Consider the following 23,266-nt stretch of genomic DNA (forward strand, 5'->3'; position numbering starts at 1 on the left):
CAAAATCAATAGTGGTGGTTGAGAAATTAGTCTCATAAAATTCCATCGCAGTGAATATTTAATAATTCATGTCAAACTTTGCTTGTTGAAGATACAGTCACACCTCATGGTCTGAAATGTTGCATAAGAACCACAACAATATGAATACATCTCATTTGAGTTTAATTCCTTCTCAAAGCTTCCCTTCCTGTTCCAGCAAATCTATAGCAGAATTATTAACTGTATCACTGTAGAGGCAGATCTTTAACTGCTTCTGGTGATCATTCATTCTTTACCATTCGAAAAATGGTAAAGAATTTATTCACAAGTCTTGCCTGTCGATCAGCTGCCTTGCTTTAGCATGGGAATAGTAGGGAACATGTTCGTGACCAGGCAACACCGGTTGTTGTGGATGTTGTAAGGTGTTACACATGCAACGGGCATGTGGAATTTGAAGTGCACGCCGATTAGACCCACACTTGGAGTGCAGTAAAAATGTTTTGTAGGTATGCACCGTATAATGGCCTGGAGAAATGTAATCTAGGTTCAATGTGCAGAACGTTTTATTAATATGCTGGTACTATTGAAAGGCACATGCAACTGGATGCGGACGTGCACTCTACACAACTCATTCTGACCATGGAAAGTATATTGTTTCAATGGGGCACTCCTCGTTCTGTCACACACAGATGCCAGTCGGCAGTGGTGCCCCCCCCCCTCCCCCCACCTTTCTTAATCCTGTCATTCTTTACCTCGGTCCCCATTGCGTGTAATCCCTGTTGGATGATAAACTGTGGGGGATTGGAAGATCTGGGTGAAATGAGAGGAAGCGGCCACATGTTTTATTAATGGCAGTGTGTGGGTGCAGGACTGACAGTGTCAGCTTAAAACTCTGACAGGAGAAGATCCCTTGCACAAACCTATTTTCCTCAGTAATCTGTAAGGAAGCATTGGTGAATTTGAAAGCAGTGTTGAAGCAACTGATCTCAGATGCAACCTCTCATAAATAAATTGCATTGGTTAAGTATATTATGCTTCAAAATGACTTTTACTGTGTTTGTATTGGTTGTAACAGTAAGTCTTGCAAATTATGCTGAGCGAATTGAATTCTGCATGGATCCGATTTCAAAAGGCGTTGTGATTTATTTGACACACAGTATTGTAGTATCATTAGTCAAGCTGGCCTTTCACCAGATCTACTTTTTCTCTTGTTACCCTTGCCATTTCCCCCAGCTGCACTCTGTCAACTCTAATCTGCCCACGAAGCATCGATCAATCTGTTACATAATGTAGACATGAAGGTCGCAGCCAGGTTTTTTTACACAGATCTGTCTTTTTCCAAGGAACTGTTTTTGCACCCATTACACAGCATGTCATTCATTTTACCACCATTGCAACAAAGCTTAAATAATTAAAGTTGTTAACCGGTATAAAACACCTGATTCTCTCACTGGCAGCTGTTGACATAGACTGTTAGCTGTTGCTAAGGTGTTAGACTGACCAGGTGAATCCAGTTGAAAGCTATGATCCCAGTGGTGGAAAAAGTACCCAAGTGTAAAGGGAAAGCTACTTTACATGTACATATTCTCATTCACGCCTTTAGATTGGTGTGTATTAGGTAGTTGTTGGGCATTGTTATATTACTTGTTAGATATTACTGCATGGTTGGAACTAGAAGCACAAGCATTTCGCTACACTTGCATTAACATCTGCTAACCATGTCTATGTGACAAATACAATTTGAATTGATTTGACCATACAAACTGACTCAAGTGAAAGTCACCCAGTAAAATACTGCTTGAGTACGTGTCTAAATGTGTTTGGTTGTAAATGTACTTAAGTATCAAAAGTAAATGTAATTATTAAAATATACTTAAGTATCAAAAGTAAAAGTATAAATCCTTTCAAATTCCTTATTATGGAACACTGGTCACTTGTATAATGTACATACTGTTACATACAGTACTTACCTATTTCATATGTGTATATACTGTATTCTAGATAAGACCATCCTATTCAACTATTGCTGTACATTTACTATTCTATCCTTTTGTATTCTTCATATATACTACATATTCTTTCCACATACTGTCCATAATGTCTATACATCCCATCACATACAGTGCCTTCGGAAATTATTCAGACCCCTTAACTTTTTATACATTTTGTTACATTTGCCTTATTCTAAAATGTATTAAATTGTTTTTTTCCCCTCATCAATCTACACACCCCATAATGACAAAGCAAAACGTTTTTTTTTTTTTTTTGCTCATTTATTAAAAATAATATTACATTAACATAAATATTCAGACCCTTTACTCAGAACTTTGTTGAAGCACATTTGGCAGCAATTACAGCGTAGAGTCTTCTTGGGTATGACGCTACAAGCTTGGCACACCTATATTTGGGGAGTTTCTCACGTTCTTCTCTGCAGATCCACTCAAGCTCTGTCAGGTTTCATGGGGAGAATTGCTGCACAGCTATTTTCAGGACTCTCCAGAGATGTTCGATTGGGTTCACTCCTGCATTGTCTTGGCTGTGTGCTCATAATCACTGTCTTATTGGAACGTTCACCTAGCTGTGCAGCGACTCTCCCCGTCCAACGGATCTGTAGATCTCATACCAAAGAAGACTCAAGGCTGTAATCGCTGCCATCTGTACTTCAACAAAGTACTGCGTAAAGGGTCTAAATACTTATGTATATGTGATATTTCCTTTATTTTTAATACATTTGCAAACATTTCTAAATCTGTTTTTGATTTGTCATTATGGGGTATTGTGTGTAGATTGATGAGGGGGAAAAAACAATTTAATCAATTTTAGAATAAGGCTGTAACGTAACAAAATGTGGGGGGGAATCAAGGGGTCTGAATACTTTCCGAATGCACTGTATGTTGGTGTTTCATTTATTTTGGCAGTTACATGTTTTCAAATGTAATATTGGTCCACAAAATATCAACGGGATGCAAAAGAAACCTATTTCGTGGAAGGACCCTCCAATTGAAAAAACTACTCCCAGGTTTAACTAGACACTAATGACTACATCAATTGATGTATACATACAATCAGGTCCATAATTATTGGTACCCTTGATAAAGATAAGCAAAAAAGACTGTTTAAAAATAAATAATACAAATACTGAGCTATATTGTATGCTAAAAATGTATACAATTTATATTATTTTATACTAACACAATTACTCAGATAAATATTTTTTGTTTAACAAGTAATAAAAAAATAAGATAGGGGTCAAAATTATTGGCACCCCTGTTTTCAATACTCTAGCACCCTCGCCTTGTGAGGACAATAACACCGAGCCGTTTTCTAAAATGTTTTTTGAGATTGGAGAACATGTTTGGATGGATAGACCGTTCCTCCATACATAATCTTTCCAGATCCTTGATATCCTTCATCTGTTCTTATGGACTGCCTTCTTCAATTCAAACCACAGTTTTACAATGGGGTTCAAGTCCGGAGACTGAGATGGCCTTTGCAAAATGTTGATTTTGTGGTTGATGAACCATTTCTTTGTGGATTTTGATTAGTGCTTGGGGTTATTGTCTTGCTGGAAGATCCACTTGTAGCCAAGTGTCATCCTCCACAGTGAGTCCCTGAGCCATAGGAAAAGATCATGGATTTTCTCCTAGGTCTTGGAAAGCTTATTCTAAACTCCAACCTCTTCCATGTATACTGGGATGATATGCTATTTTATCAATACAATTCAAAAGAACTGGAAGGTGTGCTTTTAGAATCTTTTGGACATAAGGCTGAAAATTAAACCAAAGATACCCGCAGAGTACACACAGTATTTCATTCTCAATGCTTTTTTTGAGTGAGTATTTCTGTGCCACCGAATTCAATTTGTCTTTGTATGCACAGCACTTGAGAAACACTGGATCTGTGTACACCACTGTGAGACTTTGATTCTAGGTGCCAGTGTGTTATGTTACAAACCTGTGTTTTGTTTGTTTGTGTTTGTACCTCAGGGTGTATTTCTGTAGGTTAGCACTATGATTCTTAGACATACACTATGAGTTTGAACATGCATTCTATGTCCCTATGGGAATCTGCGCTGTATACACACACAGTATATCTCTCTGTTGTCATTTCCCCTGTGTGTCTGTCTAGTTAGCCACATCTATTCCCTTCTGTCTGTCATGTGACGCGCATCCCCACTCCACTCCCAGTGGAATGGCCACAGCCAGTATCCGACATTTGATTGGTGCCTCCCAGAGCGGACCGTTCCATCCCAGCACTCCTCTCTCTCTCCATGGGGGACACAGGGTGCACTTTGATTGACACACGTATGAGTCCATGTTCCGTGCCACTAGTCATGCCCCACACCACGCTGGCAGCACTGTGACAGTTAGGCAGAGAGCCCAGTAGTGCAAGTCCACGGGGAGACAGACAATGCATAGGTGGGGAGATAGCAGCTATTTGTCTTGCTTAATGTCTGTCTACCTTTACTTCCACTTTACCGTGATAATTTAGCATTTTAGAGTCAATAGCGCCTCCAAATTGTCTAACCACTTGTTTATATACATAGACATTCTTATTGTCTACTGGGGGAACAAATGGTTGTACGATCAGAGCAGTGAATATTTTCATTCATACAGTAGGAGAAAGGAATGGCTATTCCCAAAAAGGGAGAGACCTGGAGTTGGGGGAAAAAAAGATCTGTGAGATGGAAAGAAGGGATGAAAAGGAAGAGAGAGAACAGGGTAGAGCGATGGAGTGACTGTCTCCCTCCCTTAAAGGTTGTTTACAGCTGGGCCAGTGGGGGAGTTGATATTCTGCTCACCGCAGCAGACGGTACAGCACACTCCACGCCTGCTTCAAAAGCACCAGCCAGTCAGTCGCATGGACTTGGCTTCAATCAAAGAAGATCCATCATTACTGTTTCAGTTATTTACTTTATCACCCAGAGAGGAAATGATTGAATCCACACAACCATGGGCTGTCAATCATTCTAATGGCTAAAATAAGGTAGTTGATGAAGAGAGAAAGGAGCTGCCATTGGATGAAATGACTGATTATCCTGCCCTGATTGAATCCATTGAGGTTCACACACCATACTATATAGTACATGCCTTTATATCACTCGTGCTGTGTAGTTATATTAAAGCAGTGTAGAAATATGCACATGTCAATTAAACATGTATAACATAAGCTATTCTATACAAATGTAATTCATAATTCATGAACACACGACTTTAGCAAAACTATAGAGCCCCCAATCTTCAGAAGACATACTTTTGGAATGTCTGAAAACTAGCTGACGGTGTGGTGGCTGTGATTCTATTTGCCTGCCCTTTCATACAGTTTGTCAAGATATCTCAGAGGAGCAGCCTTGGGATCCAATCTAAATGTCACCTCTCCCTCTAATACCATAAGCCCCAAGGCTGGTCTGCTTGATGTGATATTTCAATCAGTCTGGACTGCTGGTTGCTCCTTGATGGAGGCTTGGCAGACATACTCTCTAACACATGTGCACACACATGAGGAAGGTTCAGATCAATCAAGTAAGCTTTTCCATGTTGGCTGCTGATCTCATTCTGGTCATTTTAACAGAGGCATTGGTCTTGAAGTCTAGTCACAAAATCATCACTATCAACCCAAGATGGGTGATATCTTTTAAGATTTCTCTCCCTCCAACTGACACATAGATGTATAAAACGTAAAGATATTTCCTCTAGGCATAATAAGGATTCAAATGTATCCAGGACAACTCTAAAGACTACTCTATAGTGCCACAAATACACATCTGTTTTATTCTTCTGGATGTAGCAGCAGTTCTTGTCCCCCCACTTAAAGAAAGTGCTGTAGAGGTGGTGTAATGGAGGTTTCGGGTCATAGCACAGGCTTGTCGCTGTCATGGCTTTGTATGTTGATGATGATGTCAGAGGTTATCATCACCACTGTGTTCCCATCTCTGTGCTTACACATCTCTCTTCCCAGATTATACTGCTCTCTATCAATCTCTCTCTATATTTATCTTTGTATCTATCCCTCAGGTTTATCCTTGTCTCTCTCCTCTCTGTCGCTTTCTCTCTCTCACTCTGTGTCTGTCTCTCTGTACAGTAGTGGTGTTTTTCAGAGGTATTTCACAGCCCATGCACATCAGTTCATTGATTTATTGCTCCCCTGTGGCAGAGGCACTCACCAGGCCCAATGCCCGAGCAGCATCATTAATAACCTGCCAATCCCCTCTTTCCCTTTTCTCTCTCTCTTGCTCTCTCTCACACTCTCTCCTTGACCATCTCTCCCTCGCTCATCCTCCCTATTCTATCACTCTTTCCACCCCCCCCCCCCCTCTTTGTTTGTACAAGGCTTACATCATCAGAACTGAGGAGATCAAAATAAGTAATGTTCAGCAATGTGTGTCCTATGTACAGCAAGGTGTCCAACCCCTGGCCATAAAGGGCCCTGATGCATACAGGGTTCTTTCCCTTGACACTATAAGTAAATGAGTCATTGAGGTGTCTACACACCTGGGGGGGTATGCGACGACACAAGCTAGATCTTCCCAGGTTTTCTAAAGATTCAGTTAGCTTCCCATTCCAGCTAAGGCTTCATCCGTACAATGACTGTGGATATTGCTCTCCTCCTGCAGCTAACTAACAGGCTTGCAACTGCATGTGCATGTCGCACGTGGCTATCCAAACGCCAAACTCTTCATTGAGACAATGCTAAAACATCAATCGATGGGCAATTCAGTGCCATGTTTTTATTTGTGCCGAAATCAAAATGAAAGACAAATTATGTTGCAAATTCAGCAGGCTGTGGTGTGAAATAGGCTTTTAAAAGTGCCGTCTTTATATTATTACTTTGGTGTGGTTATCAATAGACAAGCACCTTTTCTCTACTCCTATCGATTAAAATAATTTTTTAAGTCATTACAAAAGTTTTACTGTGCATGAAGTTTCAAATGCATTTGCCATTACTGAATGTGTAATGTAATAGGTATTTTAACATTATATTTTAGCACACACATACATTTAATAATAAAATATTTAATCAGTTGTCGTCCTCAAATGAAGTGGATGATGATGCAATCTTTGCGAGAGGGTGGTAATCTGATTTCATTGGTCCTCAACTCGGGGCTCAGACACTTCATCAGAATAAATGGAGTTAGTCCTGAGTTATCCTGCCCCAGAGCAGGTTAGATCTGAATGATTCGTTGACATAGCAATTTACCTGGCTAAAAGGTGAGCCACTTTCGTGGTACCGGTTATTCCAAGTTGATCTCTGAGTTGACCAAAGTTACAGCATTCTCACATAGGTGTTCCTCTTGTCCAGGTGGGAAAGGAGTGTGATTGAGATTGCTTCATCTGTTGGGGCGGTATGGAGTGGGTCTAGTGTTTCCGGGATGATGGTGTTGATGTGAGCGATGACCAGCCTTTCAAAGCTCTTCATGGCTACCGACGTGAGCCTTACAGGGCAGTAATCATTTAGGCAGGTTACTTTCACTTTCTTGGGCACAGGGACTATGGTGGTCTGTTTGAAACATGTAGGTATTACAGACTCGGTCAGGGAGAGGTTTAAAATGTAATTGAAGACATTTGCCAGTTGGTCCGCACATGCTTTGTGTACATGTCCTGGTAATCAGTCTGGCTCAAAATTGTGCCCCATTACTCAAATAATTCAATTATGTAATTTGTTATACTATACCCCAGCCTTACTCATAGCACTGGAGTACAATGTTTAAAATATTGCAGAGAGAAATGTCATGTATAGAGCTGATACAATCATTTCTGTTGTACGCAATACATTTCTATCTTAAGGCTCTGTCATGGTGGTAATGTCTTCAAGGAGGGGGACACTAATCTGGACGCTTATAAGAAATTCCGCTATGCCCTCAGACGAACCATCAAACAGGCCAAGCGTCAATACGGGTGTAAGATTGAATCCTACTACACCGGTCCTGATGCTATTACGGTCTATAAAGGGAAACCCATCCACAAGCTGCCTAGTGATGCAAGCCTACCACCTCTAAATGCCTTTTTATGCTCGCTTTGAGGCAAGCAACACTGAAGCATGCATGAGTGCACCAGCTGTTCCGGGCGACTGTGTGATCACGCTCTCCGTAACTGATGTGAGCAAGAACATTAAACAGGTCAACATTCACAAAGCCGCGGGGCCAGACGAGGTCCCGAGTTGGAATTCCGAGTTGGTTGACCATTCAAAACTATTTTTCCCAGTTGTCTTGAACACACTGAAGTCGGAAGTCGGAGATTTCCCAGTTCCCAGTTGTTTTGAACGCGGCATCAGATTGTAACTTTGGTACTTCAGAGTTGCCAGCCCCTTTCCAGGGGTTTTATTTTTATTTAGCGTATAAACTTATCTTGTGTTTGCCCCCCATTTAATGATAAATCCCACATCATAGTAATATTTCCTGCATCATATCCCCCCACGATACATTTGTCCCGTCCCCCCCAAAAAAAAAACTAAAATGGTTTTGGGTGATGATCTGTGAGGTGATAACATTTTATTTGCTTTGTGATTGGTCAAAACTGAAAACAACTTGTCAAGTCACGTGCTCCTGTTCTTGTATACACTGTAACAAGTACATTGACAATTTGTAATATGCTGAAAAGTGGCTCAACTAAGTGGCTAAACAATTTAGACTGTGTTATGGAGTGAGTTTGGCTGTGGATGTGTTCCGTGTGATGCTTGGATGATGAAGTTCGCTTTTATCTTTTACAATAAAAGGTCAAATTGAGTAATAAAGTTGAAGACCTTTATTTTCCATCAGTACAAAAAAATTATATTTAGATGATGTTTAAAAATCAATGCTATTTAGCCGCGTTTGTTGCGTCATACGTTATGTTGCTACTGTTCCAATCACATATTTGAGATTGTTCGCTGCAGGGACCACTCAACAATGATCACAAATACAAGATCATATGCGTCAAAGGGTTAACAAGTATAACACTAGATTGGGGTGAATAGCCTAATTAATCAAATACATACAGTGGTAATTGCCCATTAAAGCTCTGGCATTCTGATCAAAGCCGGGAAAATCATCTTAGCAGGGCCAGAGCAGAGGGGAAGGACGAATGCCTCTGGTCTTCAATAGGGAGTTTAATTAATACTCTCAAACTCTAAACCAAGTCTGCCTTAGTGAAAAAAATAACAAGAAAATGACTGTATTTACTGATGTTAATAGATGGTATATTATGTATTCCAAAGTTGACTAATGGATATTTGACTTGATTATGGTTAAGAAATAGTTTATAAGCAGACTTTCAAATAAGTATCACCAACTCTTTTCCTTCATAATGTATGACATGGTATCAGAGTTGATAAAAGCTAGGGTGTTGTGGGTGCTGTGTGTGAAGCATCTTGGCAAGGTGCTTTTGTAGATAGAATCACCATGTCACAAGGTGCATATTCTCCCATCACAACACTTTAGGAGACAGATGCCAGGGAACAAATAACATTTGCAATTTTTTTTAATTCATGAAAAATACCACTCTTTTCATTTTCAGTCATTTTTTTAAATCATTGTGCATATTCACGGTTTTAAATATTTGCCAGTACTGTTCCATTTTCAAGTATCGAGTATCAGTGTCAATGACAAAGCACAACAAGAAAATACTGTATTTTTGTTTCAGTGCTGTGAAATATATTAGAGCATTTTTCAGAAGACAAACCAACAAACCCAAAGAAATTAGAAATACATAGCCTATTGTGTATAATCTGCTACAGTTAGTCATGGGGCTACTCTACTGAAAACCTAGTCAGAGGTGAAGGGTAAGATGGACAGGCAAATGGAATATCCAATCAACTCTTTTGTTTACATGGGGTAAGCCAATAGCAAAGGATAGGAAATAATGATGGGCAATCCTGAGAGTGAGCTTGGGCTTGTTATTGGTTGAACTAAAGCTACATCTTTTCTGCTGGTCTCTGAGGAGTTGCTGGACTGTTTACAGGACTCTTTTACATAAAGATCCATAGAAAAGGTGGTAGCCTTCAACTAGGAGTTGTGGGTTTAGGAAAGGAAGGTTCCACCCAGTGGCACAACCCCAGAAGGAGAAACATGAAGTCAATGAATTTCACTCATTCAATGTTGGCATCGTAATCTCATAAGAACGTTTACGTAAATGACCATTTTTAAAAACAGAACTCAGTTAGAGGTGTGTTTCCAGGAAGCACTTGTACATTATGAGATGGCCTCATCAGTAGAACATAACAAAACGGTCAGACTCAGAGACACATTGAGGCAATCGTCTCCTCTGTGACCTCCCTCTCGTGTGTGTGTTTTGCTGGGGGCCAATAAGCGCTGTTCAGTCCCAGTGTGATGTTGTGACGATCCGATAGGATGCAAGGAGAGACCGTCCCCGGGGGCCTCTGTCCCTGCTGTCTTATGATAACTGTGTGTGTGCCCCACCCCTTCTAACACTGACCTTTGCCCTCTAGCCCTAAGAGCCCATCATATATCACTCTAGCCACCCTTGGCACAGTCGAACACAGTGTATCTGAAGGGGGCTCAGCATTTCACAGCAGATATAATAATGGCAGCACTTCCAGTCCCCTCCTCCCTCCTCCCTCAGCCCAGATGATTGAGTCCAGAGCAGGGGCTAACTCACAGAGCTGATGCAGGGGCAGGGCAACGAGGGCCATCTGATTAGGCTATTATGCGGGTCCAAAATGTAATTATAACAAGAGAGAGCTGCAGTATACATACTGCATCATAGCTATCATACTGAAGATCTCATTTGGCGAGGCTATCAGTCTATCTAGTTTCCTAACCCTGTCTCTTTTTTAATTATGTTCAGCTGTTACACACTTGGCTGCTCTGTCTTTTCTCATCAGGCAAAGATGTCAAATTAAGGTTGATATTTGGTTGAGAGGTCAACAGATTTGAGTAATTTTAAATAAACCAAACCACGAGGTAGGCTAAAATAATGAAGGAAACAATGGTGACTCAACACATTTTTGGCCAGTTGTTGGTGGCATTTGATGGTAATATTACTCTACCAAGAAAGCTTTGCCTCCAAAAAATATCAAACCACAATGGCATAGCATCTATACTAAAACAATACCATCAGTGGCAAAAGTGGAGATGCTGTTTTCTCAACCACTTCAAAATGGCAGCTTGACCCCGGTGTTACAAAACAAAAACATCGGTCCCTGTCCCTTTTTTTCTTAGCTCGTTGTTGTCGTTGATGATGTTATAAGGAGATAAAAAAGCCTGATGCCAAATTCTGCCCCACAGTCATCCCTCTACCACACCCCCTCCCTCCCTCCTCCATGAGAGAGAATTCAGCCCGGGGTAAAGCTGCCGTTCCCACAGATAAATGAATGACTAGACATTGTCCCATTTATGGAGGTATTTAGCTAGCCGGGGCTCTGTGCGTTATCCCTGCGAGAGGAGGGAAAAAAAGCACCACATTTCTACACCGGTGGCTACCCCTCAAGTGGGTCTTCTATATGCCAGGCTGAGTCTCGCTTTTCTACTACTACCTGCCCTTCCTCCACACAAGGAAGACAGAGAAGAGGGTGAAGAGAGGAGGGATGGAGGAAATAGAGAGATGGATCGAGGGGAGCAGAGAGAGACAGATGGATCAGAGAGAGGAGAAAGTGGGGACAGGGTAAATGGGGATAAACATCAGAAGTGGAGAGAGGGTGAGGGGAGCGGTGGGGACAAGGAGAGAGAATAGAGAGGGAGGGCAGTGGGATACATCCAGTTAACCTCTGCAGAGCCACCCCACACACAGGGACCCTAAAGCCAAGATTATTTATCTCCAATAGCAATAGCTTTCTTATTGCCCTGGGATTTGAAACACAGTCATTTCCCCTGGCTACTGCTTGCTGTGATTGCTTATTAATACCAATATTGATTAGGTGCTAGCATACCCCTCTCTTCTGACAGCTGTAGAGAGGAGAAGAAAGGCAGAGGGATGGATGGGGCGAGGGAGGTGTGTGTGACAAACACTTTACAGTGTCAGGGGCCCTGAGATGGAGGGAGTGGTGATAAATCAAATAAAAGATAACATGATGAAAGACAGTATTCTCTCTGTAAAGGGAGGTTGTTGACAACCCTTGCTGTCCATCTGAATGTCAGCTGAATGTCACTCAATGGGTTTGAATGTTGTCAGAAAACCTTTTACACTGCCAAACATAACATGTGCGTTTGCATTGATGAGATGAGCATACTGGCATTGTGAAAGGGTTTGTTTGAATGAATTTTCTCTGTATGTTCTGTGGGAGTAAAGAGTTCTAGCAGTATTAGGACCCAATTTGGTTCCCTGTAACCCCATAAATAATGCTAATTTAACCATTCTCCTATTTGTTTAAAATACTATTTGTCCTGCTGCAGTGGTAAATATTTCTACAAAAATGACAATTGCTGAATGTCATTACACTTGTTGGTGTTTTGTAACAGATGCCTCTTTCCATATATCAAATGGGTGCACGTGTTTGGGATGCTGGAATTATTTTGGTGTGGACGAACATGTGCAGGTAGCCTACTTTTTGAAGAGATTTGTTTGACAATCAGATGAAACCACCTTGACTGGTTGTGTACATACCACATGAAAAGGTCATATATTTCAACTATTTAAATGCCGTGTGTTTACTATTAGACCCGTAAAAACATGTGTCTAATAATTTGCACTCTGTTGTCACTGTTCCATTCCTAAACCCACACACAACAGCACCAACAATCTGGATGGAAGAAGAGACAAGACATGTCAAGGAATATTGCATTGCACATGATTAAAGGCTCAAAGTTAAAAGCGATGTAAACATAAGGCAGCATGGATTGAATGTCTCGCATGTTTAAAAAAAAAAGTACTAAAACTACACATCTCCCCGATGTTCACTATCCATCATGTAGAGCACAGAAGAGTGCTTATTCACAAAAAGTGCACTCTCTCCAGACCATAAATAAAAAGACAACTTTGTGCATGTACCATGTACATAAACACGAACATGAATACTATGTTATTTGTTCAAACCACACACACTCCCCAACCCTCCCAAATTACAATCCCCAAAATGCAACAAAAAATGCAACGTTTCTGTGGGTATTTTTTTGCAATGACTTCATCTAGCACAGTGAAACCCGACCCCAATTGAAGGTAGAATGGTTGCAGTTTGTTCATTCCTGTTTTTAAAGTCTGCTCCAGCTCCCACTTATAGGCAACGAGTGTCCTCTTTCTCCAAGCTGCTCTTGTCCTTGTTTCACTTTCTCTCCCTCTCTCGCTCTATTTTGACAAAAAGTGAGAGAAGAGATCGGAAAAGTAGAGGCAAATAGAGGCAAGGAGCTTGAGGGAAGGTTAAAAGGAGAAGAAAGGAAAAGGAAAGTAGATAAAAAGAGAAGAAAGGAAAAGTGAGGTGTAGGTAGAGGAGTGGGAGAAGAGAAAGAGCGTTTAACCTCCAGAGGTCAGTCAGTATTTGGGCGGGATGACCACGACGGCTTCCCCGGTCTTTGGCCGCCACATGAGCACCTGAGCGTCGTTGGCATTGGGCTTGACCATGGCGTTGGGGGGGATGGGTTCATTCTTGCCCAGGATGTGGGGCTGCTCCTGGGCCACGGGCTCACGCAGCATAGCCCTCTGGCCCAGGAGCTTGTCAGGGTCCACCTCGATGTGGAGCTGCATCCTCCAGCGGATGGTCTGCAGCACCAGGGTCTCGGCCGTGGCCTGATTGATGGCCACCAGCCAGGTGGTGAAGCTCTGGTCGCGGCGGATGCTGCTGAGCTGTGGCATGTTGCTGTCGCTCACAGGAACTCCCCACGTAACACTGGGGTAGAAGTTGTCGTTCATGCTGACCGTGAACTTGGTGTCCTTCTTGGTGGGGCCCACAATGGTGCACGTTTCCGTGGTGTTGCCATACCAAGGGTAGTTGACACCATCCGAGTCGCTGATGGCCTGGATCTTGCCATCCCGCAGGTCAGGGAGTTCCCAGCTCGACCTGGAAGTGGAAAAGCAGGTAGTTATATTTAACCCGGAAGATTAAAAAACAGAGTGAGGTTTAAAGTTCACGGCAAAATCAAGGATGGTGCCAATCACTCACATTCATATGGGATTGAAGTATCCTTGTGTGTATATATAGCTAAATCTACACAACAGATGGTGTGAACTGTCAACGGAACTCAATTTTAGAGCACATTTTTAATGTGAATTTTGGAAAAAGTATTCCTTTAACCTAGAAGTGGAAACAAGAAGGGGAGACTTGTTTTACACGTGGGAATCTCTCTGCATTTGGTTACTGCTTTCCTGACAAAACTTGTTTGAGAGATGTGTCAATCGTAATAGGCTCTTACCCACTGTTAAATAATGGCTGGAGGATAAAGGTGGAGGAGACTATCTTCCTGAGAGGCTCAAACAGCCTGGCTGAGTGGGTTTGTTATTGAGAATCAGGGCAGCACAATCACAGCACATCCCAGGTTCCCATTGTTAACAGCCTCCCCGCCTGTCTAACCCACTCCTGTGTAGTAAGTCACTGTAGATGCATGTCAATGATCTCAAATGGCTTCCTTTTCTCATTTGTCACTGACCAATGATCTGTCAACACAGGATAGGTGAAAGCGATATGTCCTAAGCATATCGGGATTGCTTTGCTTCGTCCACCCTTAATTTAGATCTGAGTGAATTAAGTGACGGTGAATTTTGTAGTATTGAGATGTAGCAGGTGAAATTGTGGGACAGAGGCACCTCATAAACAATCATGTCCGCCCCCTCGGCAGGAAGAAAATTACCTTTCTCCCAGAAGTGGAGGATCAGCAGAACTGTAGATAGCAGTGTGATCACTAGTCACATGACAGGTCTGCATGGACATTGGTTCAGTTTCTGTATAAGCACTTTGTGACAACTGCTGATGTAAAAAGGGCTTTATAAATCAATTTGATGTATTTATTTATTCAAAGAGGTTCTAGATTGTGATCTTTAGGCAAGCCCCTGTGTGTGTGTGTGTGTGTGTGTGTGTGTGTGTGTGTGTGTGTGTGTGTGTGTGTGTGTGTGTGTGTGTGTGTGTGTGTGTGTGTGTGTGTGTGTGTGTGTGTTATCCATGTCCATTCTTGTCGCTACAAATCACTATCCTCTCTATCGATCTGGCTTCAAAACAACTTGAACAATCTTTACATCTATAAATATATCTCTGACAGGAGCCAAATTGTAACATCAATTTCACTGTGAAGGGCCAACTACTACAGACAATGGCCAACAAAGCACCCCCCGTATTTTTATCTTGATAACACATGGTTTCATGAGAACAGAACATGCCCCAGAGCAAGAACATTTGGCTTTTTCTTTCTCCCTCTATTGGAGGCCTAACGATACTACAGGATCTACCTACTCTTTATAGACTGTATTGTATTATAGTACTGTTCTATTTTCAGTACTGTATTCAAAACCATGGGAGGTGCTCTATTGAAATAGATAGGAAGAACCCAACAGATGTGTATTTGTGCCATCTGGGGGGATAGGTGCTCTGAGAGAGAGAGAGAGAGAGAGAGAGAAGGACCTGTTAATACCAGTTTCATCTCTCTCTCGCTCACTACCCTCTCTATTCTCTTTTCATATTATATTTTGTTTGCAGAGCTGAGGGACGTCTCTCTAATCTCCACACAGCATAATTTTATTTGTTTTATTTTGTTTTTTCCATTCAGTAGCTCTTTAGGTCCCGTGTGAGAGATTAACACACACACACAAACACACACACACAAACAAACAAACACACATCTCAGAGCAGCTTTCACCTCATATGGCACAAATACTGCACGCATCCTCTATTCTGGGCAGATCAATGGCCAAAGTAAATGTGCCTCTCCTATTTCATCTAAGCGACACGTCTGCTGGTTTGGGGTTCAAAAGAAGAATGCCCCGGTACTCTGATTTGTAAGAGGGCACAACAAAACCTATTCCCCCTCAGGACACTGAAAATATTTGGCATGGGTCCTCAGATCCTCAAAAGGTTCTACAGCTGCAAAATCAAGAGCATCCTGACTGGTTGCATCACTACCTTGTATGGCGACTGCTCGGCCTCCAACCTCAAGGCACTACAGAGGGTAGTGCAAACGGCCCAGTACATCACTGGGGCCAAGCTTCCTGCCATCCAGGACCTCTACACCAGGCGGAGTCAGAGGAAGACCCTGAACATTTTCAAAGACTCCAGCCACCCTGGTCCTAGACTGTTCTCTCTGCTACCACATGGCAAGTGGTACCGGAGCACCAAGTCTAGGTCCAAGAGGCTTCTAAACAGCTTCTACCCCCAAGCTAAGACTTAAGACACAACATCTAATCAAACGGCTACCCAGACTATTTGCATTGCCCCCCCACCTTTACACCACTACTACTCTCTGCTGTCATCTATGCATAGTCACTTTAATAACTCTACCTACATAACCACCTAAAATTTGTTCACCATCTACAGTTGAAGTCGGAAGTTTACATACACCTTAGCCAAATACATTTAAACTCAGTTTTTCACAATTCCTGACATCACCGCTTTATTTTAAAGAATTTGCCATGTCAGAATAATAGTAGAGAGAATGATTTATTTAAGCTTTTATTTCTTTCATCACATCCCCAGTGGGTCAAAGTTTACATACACTCAATTAGTATTTGGTAGCATTGCCTTTAAATTGTTTAACATGGGTCAAACGTTTCAGGTAGCCTTCCACAATAAGTTGGGTGAATTGTGGCCCATTCCTCCTGACAGAGCTGGTGTAACTGAGTCAGGTTTGTCGGCCTCCTTGCTCGCAAATGCTTTTTCTGTTCTGTCCACACATTTTCTATAGGATTGAGGTCAGGGCTTTGTGATGGCCACTCCAATACCTTGACGTTGTTGTCCTTAAGCCATTTTGCCACAACTTTGGAAGTATGCTTGGGGTCATTGTCCATTTGGAAGACCCATTTGCGACCAAGCTTTAACTTTCTGACTGATGTCTTGAGATGTTGCTTCAATATATCCACATAATTTTCCTGCCTCATGATGCAATCTATTTTGTGAAGTGCACCAGTCCCCCCTGCAGCAAAGCACCCCCACAACAAAATGCTGCCACCCCCGTGCTTCACGGTTGGGATAGTGTTCTTCTGCTTACAAGCCTCCCTCTTTTTCCTCCAAAGATAACGATTGTCATTATGGCCAAACAGTTCTATTTTTGTTTCATCAGACCAGAGGACATTTCTCCAAAAAGTATGATCTTTGTCCCCATGTGCAGTTGCAAACCGTAGTCTGGCTTTTTTATTGCGGTTTTGGAGCAGTGGCTTCGTCCTTGCTGAGTGGCCTTTCAGGTTATGTCGATATAGGACTCGTTTTACTGTGGGTATAGATACTTTTGTACCTGTTTCCTCCAGCATCTTCACAAGGTCCTTTTTTGACACCACAGTACGTTCATCTGTAGGAGACAGAACGGGTCTCCTTCCTGAGCGGTATGACGGCTGCGTGGTCCCATGGTGTTTAGACTTGCGTACTATTGTTTGTACAGATGAACGTGGTACCTTCAGGCATTTGGAAATTGTTCCGAAGGATGAACCAGACTTGTGGAGGTTTACAATTGTTTCTGAGGTCTTGGCTGATTTCTTTTGATTTTCCCATGATGTCAAGCAAAGAGGCACTGAGTTTGAAGGTAGGCCTTAAAATACATCCACAGGTACACCTCCAAATGACTTAAATGATGTCAATTAGCCTATCAGAAGCTTCTAAGGCCATGACATCATTTTCTGGAATTTTCCAAGCTGTTTAAAGGCATAGTCAACTTAGTGTATGTAAACTTCTGACCAACTGGAATTGTAATACAGTGAATTATAAGTGAAATAATCTGTCTGTAAACAATTGTTGGAAAAATTACTTGTGTCATGCACAAAGTAGATGTCCTAACCGACTTCTTAAAACTATAGTTTGATATTAACAAGACATTTGTGGAGTGGTTGAAAAACTAGTTTAATGACTCCAACCTAAGTGTATGTAAACTTCCGACTTCAACTGTACATACTACCTCAACTAACCAGTGCCCCTGCACATTGACTCTGTATCAGTACCTCCCTGTATATAGTCTCGCTATTGATATTTTACTGCTGCTCTTTAATTACTTGTTACTTTTATCTCTTATTCTTATCCGTATTTTTTGAACTGCATTGTTGGTTAGGGGCTCGTAAGTAAGCATTTCACTGTAAGGTCTACCTACACCTGTTGTATTCGGCGCATGTGACTAATAAAATTTGATTTGACATAGCCAGACTAGGGCAAGGGAAGGAGGTTATGTTGGGGATTGTAATATTGGGACAGTGTGTGTAATCTTTGACATGCAGACCTGAAACATCCCATGCTGCAACGGGTGTAGATAAACCCTCTGCATTCTGGATATACAGTGCCTTCAGAAAGTATTCACTTCCGATGATGCAGCGGTCTAAGGCACTGCAACTCTGTTCAAGAGGCGTCACTGCAGTCCCTGGTTTGAATCCAGGCTGCATCACATCCGGCTGTGATTGGGAGTCCCATAGGGTGGCATACAATTGTCCCAGCTTCGTCTGGATTTGGCCGGGTTAGGCCGTCATTATCAATAAGAATTTGTTCTTAACTGGCTTGCATGGTTAAATAAATAAAATAAAAATTCACACCCCTTGTTACGACTCCCACCGAAGGTGGCTCCCCTGCCTGTTCAGGCAGTGCTCGGCGGTCGTCGTCGCCGGTCTACTATCCGCCGCCCATCCCTTTTTCCTTTTCTGTTTGTTTGGTCTTATTAGTTGCGCCTGTTCCTTATTATGGTTCTTGATTTTGTCTATTTAAGCCTGTTAGGCCCGCCTAGGTTTGTGCGGGATTGTTATTCTGTGAGTTTGTGGATGTTCAATTGTATTTTATTTTTCCAGACATTTTGGGTCCTGTGTATGCGCCAGTTGATGCGCCTTGTGTTTTTGGCATGACCGTTTCTTCCTGGTAATAAAATGTACATTTATTTACATTCATTTATTTATGTACATTTATAACCCTCTGCGCCTACTCCAAACCCACTGTTCTTAAAGGACTCTGACACCCCTTGACTTTTTCCACATTCTGTTGTGTTACAGCCTAAATATAAAATGGATTAAACTGAGATGTTGTGTGTAACTGGCCTACACACAATACCCCATAATGTCATAGTGGAATTATGTTTTTAGAAATGTTTACAAATTAACAAAAAATGAACACCTGAAATGTATTGAGTCATTAAGTATTCAACCCCTTTGTTATGGCAAGCCTAAATAAGTTCAGCAGTAAACAGTTGGTTAACAAGTCACATAAGTTGCATGGCCTCACTCTGTGTGCAATAATAGTGTTTAGCATGATTTTTGAATGACTACATCATCTCTGTTACCCACTCATACACTTGTCTGTAAGGTCCCTCAGTCGCACAGTGAATTTCAAACATTGATTCAACAGCTGTAATCGCTGCCAAAGGTATGTACTTACTCAGGGGTGTGAATACTTATGTAAATTAGATATTTCTGTATTTAATTTTCCAAACATTTGCAAAAATGTCCAAAAACATATTTTCACTTTGTCATTATGGGGTATTGTGTGTAGAAGGGTGAGGAATAAAAATAAGAATCAATTTTGAATTCAGCCTGTAACACAACAAAATGTGAAATAAGTCAATAGGTATGAATACTTTCTGAAGGCACATACATATTTTGTCTGTCTCTGTTTTTTTTTACATCCAGATCCAGATTCAACTATGATGATATGTGTTCGTTGAGCAGTAAATATTTTTCAAATTGTGTAAATTATTATTTAAGTAAAGTCAATGTGAAATAAGTCAATAGGTATGAATACTTTCTGAAGGCACTATACATCAATTTATGGTCCCCTGCCACAGGATGTGGGACGAACTGAATTTGTGTAAGTCACAGACATCTGTCAATAGACAGGGGGAAGTGAATTTGAGCTAACTGCCTGAGCTCACATTAACTCATTTTGTAATATTTGGAAAATAATGTGATTTCTCATACCAATACAGCTTCTGTTGACTCCAGTAGCCTACCTAACAATGAAACCTAGCTTGAATGGATCAATTTAACAGAGTGTTTATGAAAGCCTTGGCTTTAGAGAAAATTGAGGACTCAGTCCTTGCCCACCACCGCTCTATAGAATCCAATAGTGCTAAAGCGTACTGCATCTTCAAGGACACTATCACCTCTCTATGCACCAGAGACAGTGAATTGATACACTATATATGCAAACAGCCGATTCTGGGTTTGGCGGATGCCAGGAGAATAGTACCTGCCCGAATGCATAGTGCCAACAGTAGAGTTTGATGGAGGAGGAATAATGGTCTGGGGCTGTTGATTCGGACTAGGCCCCTTAGTTCCAGTGAAGGGAAATCTTAACGCTACAGCATACAATGACATTCTAGACGATTCTTTCCAATTTTGTGGCAACCGTTTGTAGAAGGCCATTTCCTGTTTCAGCATGATAATGCCCCTGTGCACAAACCGAGGTCCATACAGAAATGGTTTGCCGAGATCAGTGTGGAAGAGCTTGACTGGCCTGCAAAGAGCCCTGACCTCAACCTCATCAAATACCTTTGGTATGAATTGGGACTGCAAGCCAGGCCTAATTGCCCAACATCAGTGCTCGACCTCACAACTGCTCTTGTGGCTAAATGGAAGCAAGCAATGTTCCAACACCAACTCAATATTAAAAAAAGCTGTTCTTAATGTTTTGTACACTCGTGTATGTATTACATATCTATCAAAAAGGCTAAAGTTACCTATTCATATTTGAGGTTTTGAATGATATAGGGACATAAGGTTTATCCCCATGGACATGGGATATAAAAGTGGATTTTTGTAAAGTCTTGATGGTTTGGTTTTTTCAATCTAATAATTGATTTGATTTCGCAAAAGCATGGATTTGCAATATGAATAAAAATGTGCCTTGGCTTTTCTGCCTTTCCTAATTTCCACTAACTTTTCTCGAACTTTTCTCCGGAAATCATCATGACGCAAGTGTGTTCCAGCATCGAGGTACAGTAGACTGTTGACGTTCTGAAGTTAGCCCTCCAATCTCCAAAAATATCTTGGAGGTGTCAAAGCCCCAGCGCCATTGAGATGTGAATATGAAAAATGAAGTAGATTACGGATGGCAGGTATGGTCTGGAATTTTAATTCAGGGTTATTTATATTAGGTCTTAGTCTACTCAAATGTGATTGCCTCTGCACCTGATCAAACTGTAGCCCTAAATAGCCTAGTACCATCACCTGCACCGTTGGTGAGCTTGAAGTAGACCTAGACCTACATTTCACATGATTGTTTACGTTCCCTTGTAATGTGAGTTGAGTTTAGGTTGATACTCACATCCCTTTGGTTCCATATTTGTTGTAGAACTCCATGTGGTTGCATGCTTGAATCCAGCCAACAGTCCACGTCTCTTTACCGGCCACCTGCGGCACTAATACTCGAGCAGAGGCTCGGAAGTGCGGTGTTCGATAGCGCAGAACCACGTTGGATGACTCGTCGATGCTGGTTGGATTGGAGTCGATGGAGGAGTTCACCTCGAGAACGATGATACTTTCACGGAAACACTTGGGCTTACACCTGATACTCTGGATACAGCCCATTGCATTAAATAGCAACACAATCCACAACAACGTCCTGAGATCTGGAGGAGAAAGACGCATGGAAACAGCAACTAATTCACAATTGCATCCATATTTTCAATAGTTAAAAAATACAAAAAAACGAAAAAGGGTGGCACTGGCAAATGGCCACTCCACTGTTCTCCGTTGAGAATGACTAGACTATCACTTTGCTGACATGTTCATAAAAGCCATGCATTTTGCAACCAGTTCTGTATTCCAACACTATGAGGAAAAATGTAGTTTTACTCAATAATAGAACTGCTGCAGTATGCTTTCTGCTTTTCGTTAGCGATCCGCTCACATCACCAAAAAAGGGCCGATGCAACTTTCTTTTCCGTGTCTTGAAGCTTCCTCCATCAATAGAAGTGCCTATTCAGATGTCTGTGTTGTATGATCTGTTTCACCCCCACAAGAAGCTTGAGGTCGCCCGCGATCACTGGCAACTTGCGACCATCGGAGATGTACACCAGAAAAGATTCACATTTAGGCCTACTTTGTGATCTAATAAAGCAGACGAAATAGCTAATTGTGACGCATAATTTACAAAAACTGCTAACGTAACATTTCGACGTCATATTGGCGGAGCTCAGCGCCTCTCATCTGTGAGCCTATTCATTTCCACTTTCATTATCCTCCTGAGTGTGCGTAAAATCAACTTTCCCTCGGATACGCATTCTGTTTTCCATAAGCCACCAGTTCGGTCACTGGTGAAAGGTTTTTAGTCCCCAAAAAATGTTTTTGTGTGGATAAGAGGTCTGCAGCCAGCAACGGCTTGCATTGAGCAAAGTCTTAATTATGTAACAATAAACGATTAACACTTAATGCCACAGTAATAAGCCCCCTTTCACTGACCCCAGTGTTACGACAATTATAACAATGTCACATCAAAAATACGTTACGACTAAATTAGGTGCACACCTCATGAGGTGCATGTACATAATAAATAACCCATCTAGAATAAGTTGCTGAAGGTCTTCACTTACAACAGACACACAGCCCGCGTGCAATCCTATAATAACTCTATGCACAGGGATTATATGAGGGATAAGAATAAATATTGCTGTCCGTACCCGAAGTCGACGAACATTTTAGACATGGTATGCAAAAGGCAATAGGGCAAGTGAAACGTTTAGCTTAAAATTAAACAATTGGACGTAGTATCATTGCAAAACGCCTGTTGTAGCATAAACCCAATATATTCTATTTAAAAAAATAGAGGTTCACCACACTTTTGAACAATGTAAGGCAAGACCGTCTTTTTGACTTGTCCCCTCAAGACAGTTTATTGGACTGCCCTATATGCGTGCGCACGTGGTTTGAGTGGTAATTCCGTCCATCTTCCCAGTTGGTTCCTTTCTCTTTTATTGTTACGATCAATTGCAGGGTCCAGTAGTGGTAACATTTCAATGTACAGTTATTTCATCGTCGGTTATTATAATGAACACCGCGCAACATTCAAAGGCAGCCAGGTCAACTTTCCCCTCTCCGTTTGGATCCCTATCTTCTTGTAGATCAACTAATAAAAACCTATTTTAATTCTAATCATGGAATGTCCGATAACCCAACCAGGCTCCCTCCTCGATCCCTGTCCTTTGGGTATAATTTAGTCCCAATTCCAGAACAGAATGTAATTTCTCTGCGCTTGTCCCATTGCGGCCACAGCAGGTTCACCCTCCCGCATTGGTCTATTTCAGCGGCTTGAGCTGCAGCTCCTT

At 41.7% G+C, this 23,266-nt stretch overlaps 1 protein-coding gene across 1 annotated transcript; it reads right to left on the minus strand.

Moving 5' to 3' along the window:
- Positions 1–9,416: 9,416 nt before the first annotated feature.
- Positions 9,417–23,226, minus strand: LOC112233484 (protein FAM78A-like). The gene is made up of 2 exons (XM_024401150.2): positions 21,268–23,226; positions 9,417–13,902 (listed from the first exon to the last, which is right to left on the minus strand). The coding sequence occupies exons 1-2, from the start codon at positions 21,588–21,590 to the stop codon at positions 13,377–13,379; spliced, it is 849 nt and encodes a 282-aa protein (XP_024256918.1). The 5' UTR covers positions 21,591–23,226; the 3' UTR covers positions 9,417–13,376.
- Between the last annotated feature and the right edge of the window lie 40 nt (positions 23,227–23,266).

Source organism: Oncorhynchus tshawytscha, linkage group LG33, assembly GCF_018296145.1.
Source record: "Oncorhynchus tshawytscha isolate Ot180627B linkage group LG33, Otsh_v2.0, whole genome shotgun sequence".
NCBI classification, from domain to species: Eukaryota; Metazoa; Chordata; class Actinopteri; order Salmoniformes; family Salmonidae; genus Oncorhynchus; species Oncorhynchus tshawytscha.

Coding starts and splice junctions, on each gene's coding strand:
- LOC112233484 (XM_024401150.2), bottom strand. CDS start 21,590: ATGCGTCTTTCTCCTCCAGATCTCAGGACGTTGTTGTGGATTGTGTTG. Junction 13,903..21,267: donor AAATATGGAACCAAAGGGAT/GTGAGTATCAAC, acceptor TTCCACTTCCAG/GTCGAGCTGGGAACTCCCTG.